The sequence below is a fragment of the Diabrotica virgifera genome, chromosome 1 (genome assembly GCF_917563875.1).
Source record: "Diabrotica virgifera virgifera chromosome 1, PGI_DIABVI_V3a".
Taxonomy (NCBI): Eukaryota; Metazoa; Arthropoda; class Insecta; order Coleoptera; family Chrysomelidae; genus Diabrotica; species Diabrotica virgifera.
This window is the reverse complement of record NC_065443.1, coordinates 35,793,929-35,811,360: the sequence shown is the minus strand read 5'-3', so window position 1 is coordinate 35,811,360 and position 17,432 is coordinate 35,793,929. Positions and strand designations below refer to the sequence as shown.

At 33.1% G+C, this 17,432-nt stretch overlaps 1 protein-coding gene across 9 annotated transcripts in view; it reads right to left on the bottom strand.

Annotated features, from left to right (window-relative positions):
• Nucleotides 1–323: 323 nt before the first annotated feature.
• The window catches only part of LOC126883082 (zinc finger protein 585B-like), a 121,754-nt gene continuing 104,645 nt past the window's right edge, over nucleotides 324–17,432 (bottom strand). For 3 of the 9 annotated variants that reach the window (XR_007697497.1, XR_007697537.1, XR_007697517.1), the window contains 2 exons: nucleotides 3,324–5,948; nucleotides 324–3,267 (listed from right to left, as the gene is read on the bottom strand). Coding sequence is in view for 6 of the 9 variants with exons in the window: in XM_050648351.1 (XP_050504308.1) it covers nucleotides 4,579–5,948 (1,370 nt within the window). In the remaining 3 variants the exon portion in view is untranslated. Of the gene's footprint in view, nucleotides 5,949–15,041; nucleotides 15,888–17,432 lie in introns of those variants that run through there. The other 6 variants (XM_050648476.1, XM_050648612.1, XM_050648675.1 and 3 more) reach the window with 4 other exon arrangements.

Genomic DNA, 17,432 nt, shown 5'->3' with positions numbered 1-17,432 from the left:
AGTCTGATTTTTGCATGAGAGTTTAATGAAAGAGTAACAAATCGATTGGATGTTGTGTCCGACAAAAAACATGGGGCTTTTAGTAATCTACGTTCCAAATTTTTAAACTGTTACACAATTAAAACTTCCAGTGTTCGCGTACATCAAAGTTTGTCCCACTAGACACCGTTAAGCTATTAACAAATTTTCAACTTGCTATTAATCAACTTTTTTCGGTACGCGGGATCCAGGCCTAGCAGGGTAACATTCCCTGGTACTTACTGTATCCTGATGATGTAGTGTTAGTAGGAAATAGTAAAAGCTACTTAGAACGAAAACAAGAATTCATTTTATGATATAATATATTGAGGTACTAAACAACTAAAAAATCACTTAAAAAGTAAACTAAAAATACAAGTCTGACACACAAACAACTTGGTTTCACAAAATAATTATTAATATCATAACGATGGTTGCGTTCATCAAACACAGAGCTTGGAATCGGATTGCAATCGGATTGGAAGCTCTTTTACTAGTGAACGGTGCGCTGAATTAATCTGATTGGAAGCGCTCGCCATTTTATTCAGCCTTAAATTTGTTATTGTGCTGTGATAGCTGAATCCCGCCAACTTTAAAATTAAGTTCAAAGTAAAATGGACAATTTAATTAAAATTGAATATAAATACAATAATTATTGTATGTAATTTATTGTAAATATTTGTAGTTCTTATTTATATGTATCCTATATATAGTTATTATCTAAATTAAGTTAGAAATATTTGTGTTTTTTTATTTATATAGTTACTAGAAATATTAACACAATATGTGTAATAGTAAGTACCTACCTCATTTATTTTCCAACAATCCAGTTTTTGATTGATTCACAAATCTTATAAAAATTGGTATTGATTGCATACCAACTATTTGTAATTAATATTTACCTACAATAAAATTAAATTTAATATAGGTAGGAAGGTACCTATACAATAATACTCCATATTAGTTATTTTCAATATTTCCAATTTTTTATTCTTCTTCACCCACCGTTATATTATTAATTTCTTTATTTAGCATACCTACTCAGTATTGCATTTATCCAGAACATTATTGCCTTCTATATTATAAAATTGTGTAAAACACAATGTTCGTTAATCGAATATTTTCTGTATCAAATTTTAATCCTCTAAATTTGCATTTTATTAGTTCAAACCTTTCTACAGCTGACCGAATCTTTAATTTATTATCAAAATTTTCTTGTTCTTGTAGTAAACGTTTATTATTCTGGTAAGATTTCATTAAGTTAAGTATCTAGATATGCCGAATTTTGAATGAGATTTATATTCGCTGGTAAAATGGAATCTGCTCGAGTTAAATAGTTAATAGGCCTGGATCCTGCATACCAGAAGAAAGTTTATTAATAGCAAGCTGAAAATTTATTATTAGCTTAACGGTGTCTACAAACTTTGATGTTTTAATTTAAAACAAACACTGGAACGGGAAGTTTTAATTGTTGAACAGGTTACAGGTTTCGAACGTCAGACTACAAAAACGTCTCATGTATTGTGTCGGACAGAACTTCCAATTGATTTGCTACTCTTTCATTAGCATGCAAAATCAGACTGCTATTTATCACCAATATAATTCCTATCCTCTGACATGTTCTACGTGTCGGAATTATTAAAATGCCCAACATGGAGAGACATACTTTATTGATACAATGTACTAAAAGGCCATCGACCAAAGTCTTTCAGCCAACTGCCCAACATATTTTTCGGACAAAAATTTTTTCATATATTATAATATACAAAGTTTGCTATTGAATAAACTTAAAAACAACCTGCTAGTTTTCACAATCATAAACTTGTCAGGATGGCACGTTCCACAATTAAGGCTTCCCCTGTTCCAGTGTTTCTATACATCAAAGTGTGTCCAACTAGATTAAGCTATTAACAAATTTGAGCTTGCTATTAATCAACTTTTTTTTGGTATGCGGGATCCAGGCCTAGGTACGAAATTTTTAAAAGTAGACGTTTTAAAAAAAATTTAATTATAAACAGCTTTTTCAAAACTATTTACAATCATATTATTTGTTGTCATTTCATGGAATTAGGCATACTCCAAATTTAATATAAGTACTATGAAAAAAGAACTAGAGGGAGATATAATCTATTTTTTAATAAGATTCTTTGATCACAACCAACTAACTCTTGAGATAAACTGGGAATGCAGTAGACATCCCTTTATGATGCTCATACAGAAGCACATTTCCAAGCAATCTTACATTACAAAGTTGTTGCTGGCATCCTATAAAGGGAAAAAATAATTATTTTGCATGGTTACGTTATCTTGAAGCTATATTCGATAAAAAATTCTGAAACGAGAAAGCTCACTTTAATACTTATCCGGGTAAGACATTTTACTTCCATATAAAAGACATGGCGTTTCGGGCCTATTGAGACCCACTTGCCCGGATAAGGGTTAAAACAGTAAAAGAAAACGCAGCAGCATAAGGTACTGTCGGTTGGGAGCACTCTGAAGACCACCATGTGTTCGTTGTTCTCTGATAATACCATCAATACAGATAGAATTATTTCTACGAGTATGGCTATGTCAATCGAAATAAGGATTGAGAGACCTTTTAGATGCTCTCAGTGAAACAAATGCAATTTTAGAGCCACAACCAAATACTAGGAACGCTAAGGAAGAAATTCCTCTTATTAAAAAAAGAATGGAGGGACAATTCTTGTTAACAAATTCTGCTTAACAATGGAGGAGGAAGATATATGAAAGGTTGTGTTACAATACATTTAGTTTTTATCTAAGCATGAAAATAAATATTATAACCACATTTGTACTACATTTATTTTCAAACAAACCAGTTTTTTATTGATTCACAAAAAATTTTTATTGATTACGATTTACAATTAACCCATTCGCAGATACGACTATATATGCATGTACTTACAAAGGGAAATTACTGTCTGCATATGAAAATGTGTCCACAAATGTGTTAATACAATATTTACAATAAAATTATATTATAGAATATTTACAATAAAATTAAACTCAATATACACATTGATATTCAAGATTAGTTATTTCCAATTTTTTGTAATTCTATATTATTTGGGTGAAAATCTTATGTCCAGAGCTCTTTGGCAAACCAAACGTATCCCCAGCAACAAATTATCTGGTTTACTTAGCATCCACATCATAAACATTAATTTTTTCCAATAGAATTATTCCGTTCTCAAATTGGTGGATATGACCAATACAATTAAATAGTTCCTGGAAATATAACAATATAATATACATGATGTTATTAATTTGTTATACAATTTTACCTGGAAAGTAGTTCTGGACATACGAAAATGTTCTCTAAATTGGATATTGAATTATGGTTTATATATATTTAATTTCATCTCATCCTTCTGGAATAATTTGAGGTAGGTACATCTGCTAAATGTATAACGGCATTTGCTAATTTCGTCCCCAAACAAAAGTTCTTCAAGAATATTATCCATTTTAGTTTAGACAGTTTCAGTTTTATTTAAAATAAAAACAAAACTGTCTAAATAGGTTATAAATTATATAAACAAAGAATAAAAACATAAACAAATGGAACACAGAACACTCTCAATCGAATGTCAAACGTCAGTCGTTCACTAGTAAAAAAACTGTCAGCGTTTCAGCGCAAATTAATCGGATTGCACTCGGATTATTCTGGTGAACGCGACCAATAATAAACATAACCTAACTAAACGGCAAGTAATTTTAGTTTAGAAAAGTTTAAAAATTACGTTTAGGCGTGCGTTTACGTAAAAGATATTACATACGAAAGTAGGCAACCAGTTGGATAACGATGATACATCATACCGATTTTATATACATGTGTTATTGGAGATTACAGCCTGTAAATCGAGTTTACCGTACGTAATCACTTTACGTAAATGATACATATAGGGCCAATTTCTCATATCGAGTTCAACTCCAGTTTAACCTGAACTTTTAGTGAACGTCAGTTTAAAATCAGAATCGTCTTTCTCAATTCACGTTCTACCGATGGCAGTTAAAACTTGAACGATGCTTGAACGCTGGAATTCGGCCGTTCAAAGATTTCAGAACCCAGTTCAGATGATTTCATGGATTACGCATGCGTTGTATCAACACGAAACGCTGTCATAATATAAATATATCCTATTTTATTATATTAAGCCTAACGATACACGATAACAATATTTTTGTTTTTATAACATTTATTTATAATTATTAAAATGACTATTTGACTATAAATACTTAAATTTAACTTTATTCAAAAACAGCATAAAAATGGTCGTACAAAATGGCGATAGTTTTTTACCTTTTGCCATCTAATGCATTCCAAACAAAATCGAAGTTCACCGGTGAACTGCGGTCAGCTGAATCATAGATTAAGGCAGGTATGAGAAATCGACCCATAATAGGATTCAATATCTTTCATATAAAAGGAATCTTTAACGGGCCCCTTAAGACAGCCGTGCCGTCCGCGTCCTGTCCTGGGGATTGTAATTTAGTTAATTTTTTCCGATTTGCTTTCTGATATTTCAAGAATAATGGATATTAGAGATGCTCTAGTTTTTGGTCTTTGTGAACTCTTTCAAAATGGGCTATTAAATCGTCTTTCTGGATATATGATTTATTACACAATGCACAAATGTAACGTTTTCCTTCATGAGCACCTTGTACATGACGACATAAATTAGAACGGTATTTAAATACTTTGCCACAGTGTTTACATTCATGCTTCACGGTGCAGATATGGTTTTTAAAACATTTTATTCGATTGTATGATTTACTACACAAATTACATATATAACGTCGACTTTCATGATCTTTTATATGACGAACTAACATGTTTTTGTAAAGAAATTTTTTGTCACACTGCTTGCATTCAAAAGGATCTTGTTTATCTTGCATCATTAACTTCTTTCTTGTACATCTAGCGATATGTTTTCTTAAATCTGTTTTTCGTGTACATGATTTATTACACAAGTAACAAATATAACATTTTTCATTTTCACTTTCCTTTCTTACATATTCGTTGTTGTGGCTACGAAAGTATCTTACACCATTATGTACCGTACGAATGTGCACGTACAGACTCTCCTTCCTTTGATAACTCCTGGTGCACATGTTACATTTATAATTTTTGGACCCTAGCGAAACATGACCCTCTATATGACGATTTAAATGCCCCTTCTGTTTGAAGACTTTATAACAATGGTGACATTCAAATAGTTTTATTTCTCCACCCGTGTGACTATGCATATGTCTATTCAAATCTTGTTCATATTTGTACGATTTTAAACAATGTTTGCAATCATATTTCCTTTCACCGGTGTGAGAAATTAAGTGATAGCGGAGAGCATGCTCAGTAGCAAAAAACTTTGAACAAATATGACAGATTACACACCGTTTTGAATTTTGATTAAGTTCAAAAGTCTTGTAATCTTCTTTATGATTGAGCATATGAATCATTAGGTTTTTTTTCACACGATATTCTTTAGCGCAAATTTTACATTTGTATTTCTCATGGGTTTGATAATGTTGGTGTAACTCTGGTTTACTTGTAACTGATTTGCCGCATCTTCCACACGTCCTATAGTATCGTATTGGACTTGCAAATGAATTTTTGTTTGAAATTTTACTAGAAGATAATCGACATCCCAACAAATGCCTGTCACTGTTATCTACTTCAGTTTTTAGTTTCACTTTACTTTTAAATACATCAATGTCGTTCAAAGCACTATTAGATTGTGTTCTATTATATCCAATATTTCGTCGAGATTTAACATAATACTGTTGGCAATGACTTAAAATTTGTGTTTTGTTAATATGCAACTGCCCGCAGAAACCACAAACGAATATTTGTTTTCCAAAAAATTCATTGCTAGATCTGCTTTTTCCACTTTTCGTTTTCACTGGTATATCTGTAAAACAAAGTAAATCTTATATAACCTATATAGTCCGATTAGGAAACACAAAATTTTACGAAAACCTCAAAAAAAATAAAGGAAGGATGAAAATTTTAGGAATAGGTAGTTGAAATTGTCTATTATTATATAAGAAAGAGTTTACAATTCTACATCGGTGAATGGAGGGGAATACCCCTTCTCAGGGTGAAAAATATACATTCAAAATAAGTCCGAATTTTGATAAAAATAAACTTTTTTTAAACACTTTAAAAAGGTGTAATGAGTTTTCCAAGAAAATTGCTCCGTGTTTTGGTTATTTCACGTTAAAATATTCGATTTGAAATTTGACGAAGAAGAACCTACTTCTCACTAGCTACAACTCTGCTTCTACTGGGTCAACAGACTTCATGCGTCCACTATGTGCTTCACTTTTAATAGGCTAGATTTTTGTTAAGAATATTTTGTAACGTTTCAATCAGCCGATTGAACGCTACACCAAGCTCCGCTTGGTATTTGTCCCTCGGATTATATATTTCTAGAAGCGACCCTACTACCGTCAAGTCAATTAGTACATCTCTTCGAAGCTATTTAATGCGATAAAAATTTGTACTAGCTCCCTTTTGCCATTGCCACGTAAATCAGGCACAATATTGGCATACATTATCGTGTTTGTGTGTAGGCCGTTAAACAATGGCCCCTACCTCGGGAAGAAGATTTTAATCAAGCACCTGGAAAAGAAAACCTTCTACCGCTACCTTGGAGAGCGAATTAGCTTACAACCGTATCCTGATGCAGTAGAATAAATTAAACAAGACAGCCCTACAGAGACAAGACAGCCCAACAACGTAGCCCTAGACTTCCCTTAACTGGCGGCGACGACAAATTCTACAGGGATTGGGGACCTCCTTTAGGAACTGTGACGGAAGGACTTAAAGCTGAGTAAATTTTTACCTTTATAACTTTTGTACCGATTACCAGCGGGGTCTCGGTCACGGGCTTAGAAATTTAACTTGGTTATCAGTATACAATAAAAATGATTTTTGTTAAGTTTTTTTTATATTTCAATAAATAGCGTATTTAAAAATGATTAGGTAGACTTTTTATTTCCTGTACCTTTTCTGGGATGGGTGTGAAGGAAGAATGAATAGGGAACGAACCCAGGGCTAAGCAGTCGGGCAGAACACCATTCTGATGGATGGAACGGTGGACGTTTTTCTTTTGAATATCCTAAGGGATGTTCGAGGAATTCCTCCCATCGTTTCTCCCAACAGTGTGGTGTTGCTTAATGTCCTGGTCTTGTTATGATCAGGATGTTACAATTTTTTTCGGTAAAATACTTACTTAAGTTATTTGCGAAAAACCATCCAAAAACATGTTTTTTTTCTTAAAAATGAACACATTCACTCGTAAATAACTCGAAAAGTATTAACTTGGTGAAAAAACTCTATAGAACAAAAGTTGCTTAGAATTAGACATTTTATCCAAATCCGGACTTATTTTGAATGTATATCTTTCACCATTGAGAAGGGGGTATTCCTCTCCATTTTTGTAAAGTGGAGGGGGTGTCGAATTGTAAACTTTTTCTTATACAGGGTGAGTGGGGAGGAACGCTCCAAACTTTAAGACTGTATCATCATCATCATCATGGCTTATTCACTCCTGGCGGAGTGTTTGCCGCCCTTTTGGGCTCTCTGATTCATTTGTTGCGGAGAATCAGTCCGCTGTTGTCTTTTATTATTATAGCAGCGTGTGTGACTTGGCTTTGTCTACAACTTTTCTCCATTCTTTCCGGTCCTTACAACGCTCCTTCCAATTGTAGATTCTCAGCTTCTTTATGTCTCCTAAGACTTGATCTCTCCATCTTGTTTTGGGTCTTCCCTTTGGTCTCCCTGTTGTTGGTCTCCAGCCAGTTACTCGCTTTAGCGTAGAGTCTGGGTTAGCTCTTTCTGTGTGTCCCAGCCACCTGAGCCTCTGCGCCTTCACGAACTTGATTATGTCTTCACCCTGGATGACTTCTTTAATTTCTTCATTTGTTAATCTTCTAAATTCGCCTACACTTATCCTCACCGGTCCCATTATTCGTCGAATTATTTTTCTCTCTAAGATTTCTAATCTCATTTCATCTTTTTGTGTTAGGCACATCGTCTCTGCACCATAGGTGATCACTGGCCTGATTGTAGTCTTGTAAATTTTTAATTTGGTTGTCTTACTAATGTGTTTTTCTTTCAAGAATTTTTGGTAGTTCCAATAGGTTTTATTACCCAGTAGGATGCGTTCATTTATTTCATCCGTTCTATCATTTCTGCCATTCACCATCACTCCCAGATATTTGAAACGGTGTACTCTTTCAAATGTATATGCTCCAAGCTTAATTTCTTTCTCGATGTTCGTATTCTCTCTTGAGCACTTGAGGTATTTCGTTTTGCTTTGGTTTATTACTAGCCCTCTCTTCTTTGCTTCTTTATCTAGTATTAATATTATATTCTGCATGGTTTTTAAATCTCTAGTAACCAGTGCAATATCGTCTGCATACGCTATCAGTTGGGCTGAAGATTCGATAATTGTTCCCCTAATTTTGGCTGCTCTTACTGCACCCTCTATGGCAATGTTAAATAATGTTGTTGATAGGGAGTCTCCCTGTCTGACACCTACCTCCATTTGTACTTCATCTGACGGGCCTTCCCTTGTTAAGATTTGTGCTTTGGATTCCTTCATCGTCATTTTCGTGAGACTTACTAGTTTTTCTTGAATGCCTAGTTGCTTCATATCATTAATTAGCTCCTCCCTTATTACACTGTCAAAGGCTTGCTTGTAGTCAATAAACAGTATATGTAGATCTATTCCATGCTCGTAACTTTTTTCGACGATTTGCGTTACAATGTGTATTGCATCTATTGTTGACTTACCTTCTCTGAATCCATGTTGGTATTCACCTATTTTTGTTCTCGTTTCTTTTTCTATTCTTTGTCTGATCAAATTAGTTAATATTTTGTACATTGTATTTAATAGCGTGATTCCCCTGTAGTTACTGCATTTCGTCTTGTCACCTTTTTTAGGGATTGGTGTTATCAGACCGCAATTCCAGTCGTTCGGCATGCGTTTTTCTTCCCATATTCGTTCTATCAGCTTGTGGATTCTGTGGGCTAGTTCCTCTCCCCCTTTCTTGAAGAACTCATTTATAATGTCGTCTGGTCCTGCTGCTTTCCTTGTCTTTAATCTGTTTATGGTCGCCAATGCTTCGTTGTATGAGGGAGGCTCTGATTGTTCTTCATTCCTATTTACTATTTGTTCTTCATTTTCTGCATTTTCAGCATCGCCTTTCTTTTTGAACAATTCTCTATAGTGTGTTTCCCATTCCTTTTTTCCAATATTTGCCGGAATCTTGCCAAAAGTATTTTGATGGATCGTTTCTTTTCCTGCGATTTCTCTGTTCGTGCCTGCTTTCCCTATCTTTGCGTTAAAGTCTCCTAATAGGATTAGTATGTCGTTCTTTGGTATTTCTTCGTACAATTCTTCAAGTTTTGTCATAGAATTCATTCTTTTCTTCTTCGGGAGCATTCTCTGTAGGTGCATATATATTAACAAATGTTAAATTTGCTTGTTTATTTTTCATTCTTATATATGATATTCTTCCATCAACCGCTTTAAAGTTAATAATCTTGTCTCTTACGCTATTACTAACTAGAAAGGCGGTTCCATTGCGACCCTGTTTGCTTTCTCCTGCGTAGTACATTGTGTGGTTTCTTCTATTGATCATCCCTTCTCCTGCCCACCTTATTTCTTGTAGCGCTAGTATTTCCATCCTGTATTTTGTCATTTCTTTTGCAAACTCTTCCATTTTGCCTGGTCTTAGAAGTGTTTTAATGTTCCACGTTCCTATTCTTATTTTCCTGTTTTTGTCTTTTATTTTATTTGTTTTTGTTTTGTTTTTGCGTCTTTTCTTACAAATATTTTCATGTCCGTATTCATTGCCAACTCCGTTATACTGTCGCCGTCTTTTGTTATATGTTTTGTTAGTTTTTTGACGTCATTTTTATCAATTTTCCGCGTGGATCTATATCATCAGATAGGGGGGATCTGTCGTTTATTGTCCTAGCGTTACTCTTCTTCTCTTCAGGTTTCCTCCAGTAATTTACATCCATGCCTTCTAGTTGCTCCAGTGAGAACAGTTCACCATTTATCCATAATTTGTTGTATTTTAGTGCGGCTGTGTGTCCTTCCTGGCGTACCATTTTCATGTGCTGGAGAAGATGCTTCCTTTCTTGTAGTATTTTTTTCGGGAAGTCCTCATTGATATATATTTTAGTTCCTCTTAGGTTTTTAGCAGCCTTCAGAATTTCCATTCTCGTAGATTCCTTTTTCATTTCTAATAAGATGGGTCTGGGTACATTTTGGGGATCACCTTGTCTACCTATTCTTCTCATCTCTACCAGTTCTTCATCTAGGTTTGGTTGTACGTCGATTTTTTTCATTATCCCCTTTATCTTATTTATCATCTCTTGTTCGCTTTCTGTTTGGTTTTCTTCGACCCCCTGTATTATTATGTTTTTTCTTCTGGCTTGTCTTTCCAGTAATTCAATTCTAACTTCTTGTTCCGTGATTTTAGTTCTCATTGCTTGGTTATCTGCTTTCAACTGCTCGTTTTCTTTATTTAATTTATCCAGGTCTACTTGCATTTTATCTATTTTGCTTTCGATTCTTACATTTCTTTCATCCATTCTCTCTAATTTTTCTAATATCTGCTCCATTGTACCGCGGTAAGGGGGTCAGCCCAATCGACTTGGCGGAGCGTCAACCCTTCTCAGCACTTTAAAGTTTTACTCAGATATAGATTTTCGTATTAATGTTTCGGCTTTATTGCAGAAATTTTTCAATAGCCGGCAACGTCGCTTTTATTTTCGACGGAACTTCACCTCTTATCGGAATGTTTTTGTCTGTTGTTTATTAATTGTTTGAGAGGTTATTATGCTTTTTGCAATGCTTACTCACTGATTTCTGCTGAATTTTGACGAACTATTTTTATCGGGAGCACTGTCGTCTGTCTAAATTCACTATAGTTTGTTTGTATTAGTTTATTTTTCACTTTGTTACACTAAATTTTTATATTTTAATACGGAACGTATTTTGACAATATCTTTCAAGTTCAAGCCTCGATGCCAAGTCCTTAAGACTGTATAATATACGTAAAAATAATCAAAAATAACTCGTATGTTATTCGATTTTCATTTGTTTCCGAGATACGGGGTGTTAAAATTTTTCTTACAAACTGTCGGTTTATTTATTGTTCTAAAACCGATTGAGTTGTGCAAGTGAAATTTGGTGGTTTTTAAGACATAACTATTGCGCATGTTTTGACAAGCAATTAAGAATTTTACATTTACCATTGGCGCGTGTGCGGGTAATGGTCTGAAATTTTTTAAAGATAAAAATGGTACGCCACTGAAATATTCCAAATTAAAAATCTTTCTTGAATTCCTCGTTCAATTTGTGACAAAAATCTGTCTTCCTTTTTTTTTCATCCGACGCGACGCTTCGTTCTCATGCAAAATATAAAATATATTAACGCTTACAAAGTTTTCGACGAAGTTTCTGTATGAATGTGTAGAAACTTATTTCGAATAGAAAGGTAAAGTTTTCAATCCTAATAGCAACATTAATAACATTGAAAAATATTAAAAATATTACTAAAAGATTTTTAAATTGAAAACTTATTGGTCCATTTCCCTGGTAATACCTCCATGGCTTCTAAAATTTGCAAGCCAGATGGATGCTGCAGTGAAGACAAGAGGGAATTCTAAAAAGTTGCAATTCACAACCCCCGTCTGCAGCTTGGTAAAGTTCCTAAATTATTCTTCTATCTATAAGGCGACGCACAGTGGTTCCAAATGCCGAAAACGTGGTCATGAACTTTTAAAAGCGTATATTGTTTATACACTTTGGAATTACTTTCGTTCCTAAGGGTTTTTGGCATCGCTGATTACGAATCTGGCATTATTTTTTCTGAAAAACAAAATGGCGGATCCAACATGGCGGAAAGAAATTGAAAATGTCAATCAAAAAGAAAAATTTTTTGTCAAATTTTGTTGGTTAAGATCTCTGATTACAAATCTAACATTACTTTTTTTTAAACAAAATGGCGGATCCAATATGAACGAAGGAAATTCGAAAATTTTATTTTAGCCGCATTTTTGTTTAAAATTTTATATTATAAGTGACTTTTGAAACTGCTGATTACCAATACATTTTCTGTATGAAGTACAATATTCAAAACCTATTACTTATGTACGACTGCCCATACATACTGAACAATCGCCAGAATCATGTTATATACGTCATTTCCCACATTTGTATTCAAACAACTGCCAGCAATGCATAGGCAGTTATAGGCAGCTAAACCAAAGTGATTCTGTATCTCCTTACTATATGTTTTAAGATTAATAAACATTTTTCGCAGAATTATGCAGAATTTTGTACTTTTTGAATGCATCTTTACAAAATTTTAATTATTTCAAGTATATTTTTACTATTTATGTATTAACAAATTTAAGGCATTTGTTGTTAATAAATGTTGATTTAAGTTACATCTTACATTACTACATACTTAAAAAAAGAAGAATATGCTTTACAGCGATAAAATTGATAAACTAAAAAACGTTTTACAGCGTTTTCAATACACGCGTTCTTTTTCACTTTCTCTGCCGGCCAAAATAACCCCGGACATGGCCCACTTGTTCCTGAGTTGTGAATCAGAATACATCCAGTCTGATCCTCATACCTGCGTATTAGGACTCTACGATAGTATAAGAAAACAACTGTTAACATGAAAATCCCTAAATAGGGACTTTTTTTTCGCCTCATGACCACGTTTTCAGCATTCGGAACCACTGTGCGACGGTACAAAAAATTGTAAAGCGCTTTGAGGAAACTGGACGAGTAAAAAATAACATTCGGACAGCTAGACCAAAAACTGTTATAAATTACAACAAACTCTATAATGAAGTCACTGAAAGTTTTCACCTCCGATTTCGTTGAACCTTCATCGATTTTCATGAAAATTGGTGAGTAGTTAGCGGATACTACAAGGAACAAAGGTGACATGATGCCAACTTGCGCTTTTACCCTGGGGGTGGATGCCACTCCTTCTCGGGGGTAAACATTATTTTAATAAAAATAATACTAAATTCGACAGAGGGACAAATTTTAAGCAAAACTTGTTAGATAAAGTTATTAATGTAAATCAAGACTTTTTGAGTTATTAAAGATCAAAAATTTTATTTTTTCCTAAAAAAATGCATGTTTTAAAGCCGTTTTTCACGTATAACTCAAAAACTATAAGCTTTTACAAAAAAGTTATTATTGTCAAAATTGAAAATAATAAAAAATTAAATACACTCCTTACTTAAACAACTAAACTAATGTTAATTCAAAGTCAGTTATGGATAATTTAATGTATATTTTTTTCGACGAGTACTCAAATCTAAGTATTCACGCTTAAATAACGGGAAAATGATGCAATTTATAAAATATACCTTCTAAACACTTGTCAAAGCACTTCAAATACCTATCAAATGAGCTCCAGAAGAAGTTAATAGCATCAAAATTAAGCAAGTTACGATGAAAATAAGAAAAAACTTTCGATTTTGTAAAAAATGCAAAATAAAACATATGCCATTTCCACGAAAATTAAAATGTATAGTAATCCGTATAGGAATTTCTTTATATTAGCATAAGTTAATTATTTTAATAATTTTGATCGGTTTAGAATGCATATTTTTGAAAAAAAGATGTAATTTAAAAGAATCAGAATTTTTAAAATTATTGTAATTCGCATATTCTTTTGATAATAACTCTAAGAATACTTAATGTATGTAAAAAATGATATACATATAACCAAATTTTAGTTTTTTCTGTAGCAAATATTTTACTGTTTTTACTATTTCTCTAGGGTAAAAAATAACCGAGATAGAAATGTTTGAAACTTAAATTTTGCTGCGAGAATCATGCAAGCGGGGCCATTTAACCATTTATTATTAAAAAAATAAGGGGTTTAAAAGGTTAAATTCAACGCGGTTTAATAGCCCTTGGAATTAGTTTTCAAATGTATTTTAGGTGAACCTAATGTCATAAAAATTAAAGTTATTAAAAAAAACAATTTTAAAAGATAAATTTTTGAAAAATTTTTGAGTTTTAGTTTTAGTGCTTACGACTCGTTCGGGTACTCATTTTATAGATATTTCCAAATACTTTGACAAATGTTTAATAAGTTTATGTTATAAAATGCATCGTTTTCCCGTTATTTAAGCTTGAATACTTAGATTTGGGTACTCGCCGAAAAAATATACATTCAATTACCTATAACTCACTTTAAGTTAACATTAAAAGATTTTTTAGTAAAAGGTTTATTTCATTTTTCATTAGCTTCAATTTTGACAATAACAACATTTTCGTAAAAACTTATAGTTTTTGAGTTATTTGTGAAAAATCGGTTAAAACATGCATTTTTCTCATAAAAAATAATTTTTTTTTATCTTTAATAACTCAAACAGTTTTGATTTATTTAAATAATTTTATATAATAAATTTTGCTTAGAATTTGTCCCTCTATCGAATCATGGGGTTATTCCTAATAAAATAATTTTCACCCTCGATAAGGGGTGGCATCCACCTCCAGGGTAAAAGCGCAAGTTCGCACCATGTCACCTTTGTTCTTTGAGATATCTTCTAACCACTCACCAATTTTCATGCAAATATGTTCAACGAAATCGGAAGTAATAGTTCATATCCACTTTCAGTAACTTTAATGCAGAGTTTCGTCGAAGACCTATATACATCCTTACACAGACCTGCACAAATACTTGATGTTGGTTATTCTAGGGTATTACATAAGAATTCATTTAAACTCTACAAAAGGCAGCTGTTGCAAGAAGTAAATGATGATTGGTCGTCGATTACAGTTTAGTGATGTAATGATGAATAAAATAATAAATGACGGGAGCTTTGTTAACCCTTAAGATCCTGAATAGAAAATTTTATTTTATTTTATTTTGATGTATTCAGGAGAAGATTTTAAAAGAAAATACATATATTTTTTTTCTTAATTATTTTTGATTTTTTAGAAAATTGCCGTTACATATATATAACGCTAGGAAGATATAGGAGCAAACATATTTAAAATATTTACGATTATAAATTTCAAAATAACAAACAAATACAAAACTAGATAAATGAAAAATCATAATCAAGTTATTGTAGATGAAAATCTATGTTGCACTTGATGCACACTCCCACATTGCACTTGCATGGTACGCACATATGAACTACAGCATTCATCGGCAAAACGTCTCCTTTTCTTATCAGGAATATAGGTCAGGAGATGATCAATCTTATCATATTTTATATCTACGACTACTTTGGACGAAGATGGCCAGTCGACGAGATCTTTTGGTTTGATACCATATTTCGTAAGATACGATGTTTCGATACCTTCGAAATTCTAGTTGTAGGATCTATTATGTCCAGGTATGTCCAGCATAATGTAAATAGACCATTATGTCCATAGTTATGCCCAGCATCAATGTAAATAGACACCACCATAATTTTTTAGACCAAATTCCTACTTGGTATGGTATGGCACTACATTCTGGTCCATAAGATCAACTTCAACTTTCCTTTCACTAGTTTTTTAGCTTTTGCTGATGATCTGGAAGGCTGAGCCTCGTCAATACCATCATATTATATTTCGAAATCTTTCACTATTCGTAAAACAAGTTCAACATATGCTTTTAGAATTCTCTCGGACAGCCTGTTAAAATCATTATATTCCTCATCACCAAACTGCTCGTCTGTAAGCACATTCAATTCTGGGGTTTCAGTACCTATATGTATATAGCATCAACGTCTAAAGTTTCGACGGCATCAATCATCTCCAGCGCTTCTTGAAGAGAAAACCCCTTTTCTGGAACAAATAAAACGTTACAATTCCAAAAGTTCCGAGTTTTGCTCCCATATGTTCCTAGCGTTACATATATGTAACACCAAAAATTAAAGGCATTTTTTACAAAACCAGGATAAAATTTCTAAAAATTTATATTATCAATAAGAAAAGACATTAATTTATTCTCAATTGAAAACACTTTAAACAAAATATAATAACAAAAGAATAGTAAAAATATACTTACTCAAACTTGAGATCCATTTTTACCATAAATAACAAAAACCGTCACATAAAATACTCAACTAAACAAACAGGTTAGATCAAAACCTCGAACCCACTGCTGAAAACTAGTAAACAAGTGTCCCTTGAAAGTCTTGCATTATCATCTAGTTAAAATTAGAATCACTTCCCGAATTTAAGGCTTAAGATTTTAGCGGTTTCTGAGTTACATATATGTAACGCTAGGAGCTTAAGAGTTAATACAATATGCTTTCCGGTTTCCGACGAAGCAATATTTACACAGTGTGGGAATGTAAATCGCCAAAATTTAAGGTACTGGAGTGAGGTAAATCCAAACTGGATACCTGAAAACCATACTCAAAGACCAACAAAACCAAATGTATGATCGGGCATAGGGGTACTCAGTTAATTAAGTCGAAGACTATAGAAGGAATTTAATAAGCGATATTATGAAATGCTGCTTAGAAATAAAAATAATTGTACCTGTCGTGAAAAACAAGTTTGGAGCCAATTTCAATGAGATATGGTTTCAGGTTTCAGTAAGACGAAGCTCAAGCAGATTTTGGTGTAAATGTTCGCCGTTATTTAGATCAGACATTTCCCCAATTGGTAGATTAGGTAGTATTGAAAGGCCTCCTTGTTCGCCCGATTTGAATCCTAAAGATTATTTTATTGGTGATATTTGAAAAGTAGAATATATAAAATTAACCACCAACTTTGCAGAGCTAAAACAAAGAATCATCGATGAATCCATAATAATTTCTAGAAAAAAATGGAGAAATGTAACAGACGCATTCTATCATTTAGGATACTGTCAAATTAACAATGTAGGACATGTCGAACGTTTTGATTAGGTAGGCTATAAGCCTTGTAGTAAATTTTTAATTCTTATAAATGTATAAACATTCTCAATTTCTTTGCAAAACGAAAATGCAGCAGCTGCATAATACTCTGGTTAAAGCGGAGAGTGCAGGAAGAGTCTATACCGGTTTCGGAGATCTTTTCCCCTCATCAGTAAACCCATATCCTCTTCTCTCCGCTTTAACCACTTACCATAGCTTAGGGCCTTCCCGAATTGCAAAGAAAGAAATGTCACGGATGAACTAGGGCCATCTACCGGAAAACAAACTAAGTTATCAATCGAAGCAGCGCAGAAAACGACAATAAATATCGCCTCCGTACCACCAGATTGACAACAGGTGGAATACTTTCTTTGGTTACACCTCCTGAGACTTTTACAATTTATAAGTCATACAGATGCCGAGAAAATTAAGATGAGAGAATTTTAAATAATTCACAACTCATCTACTCAGCATGGTAAAGCTC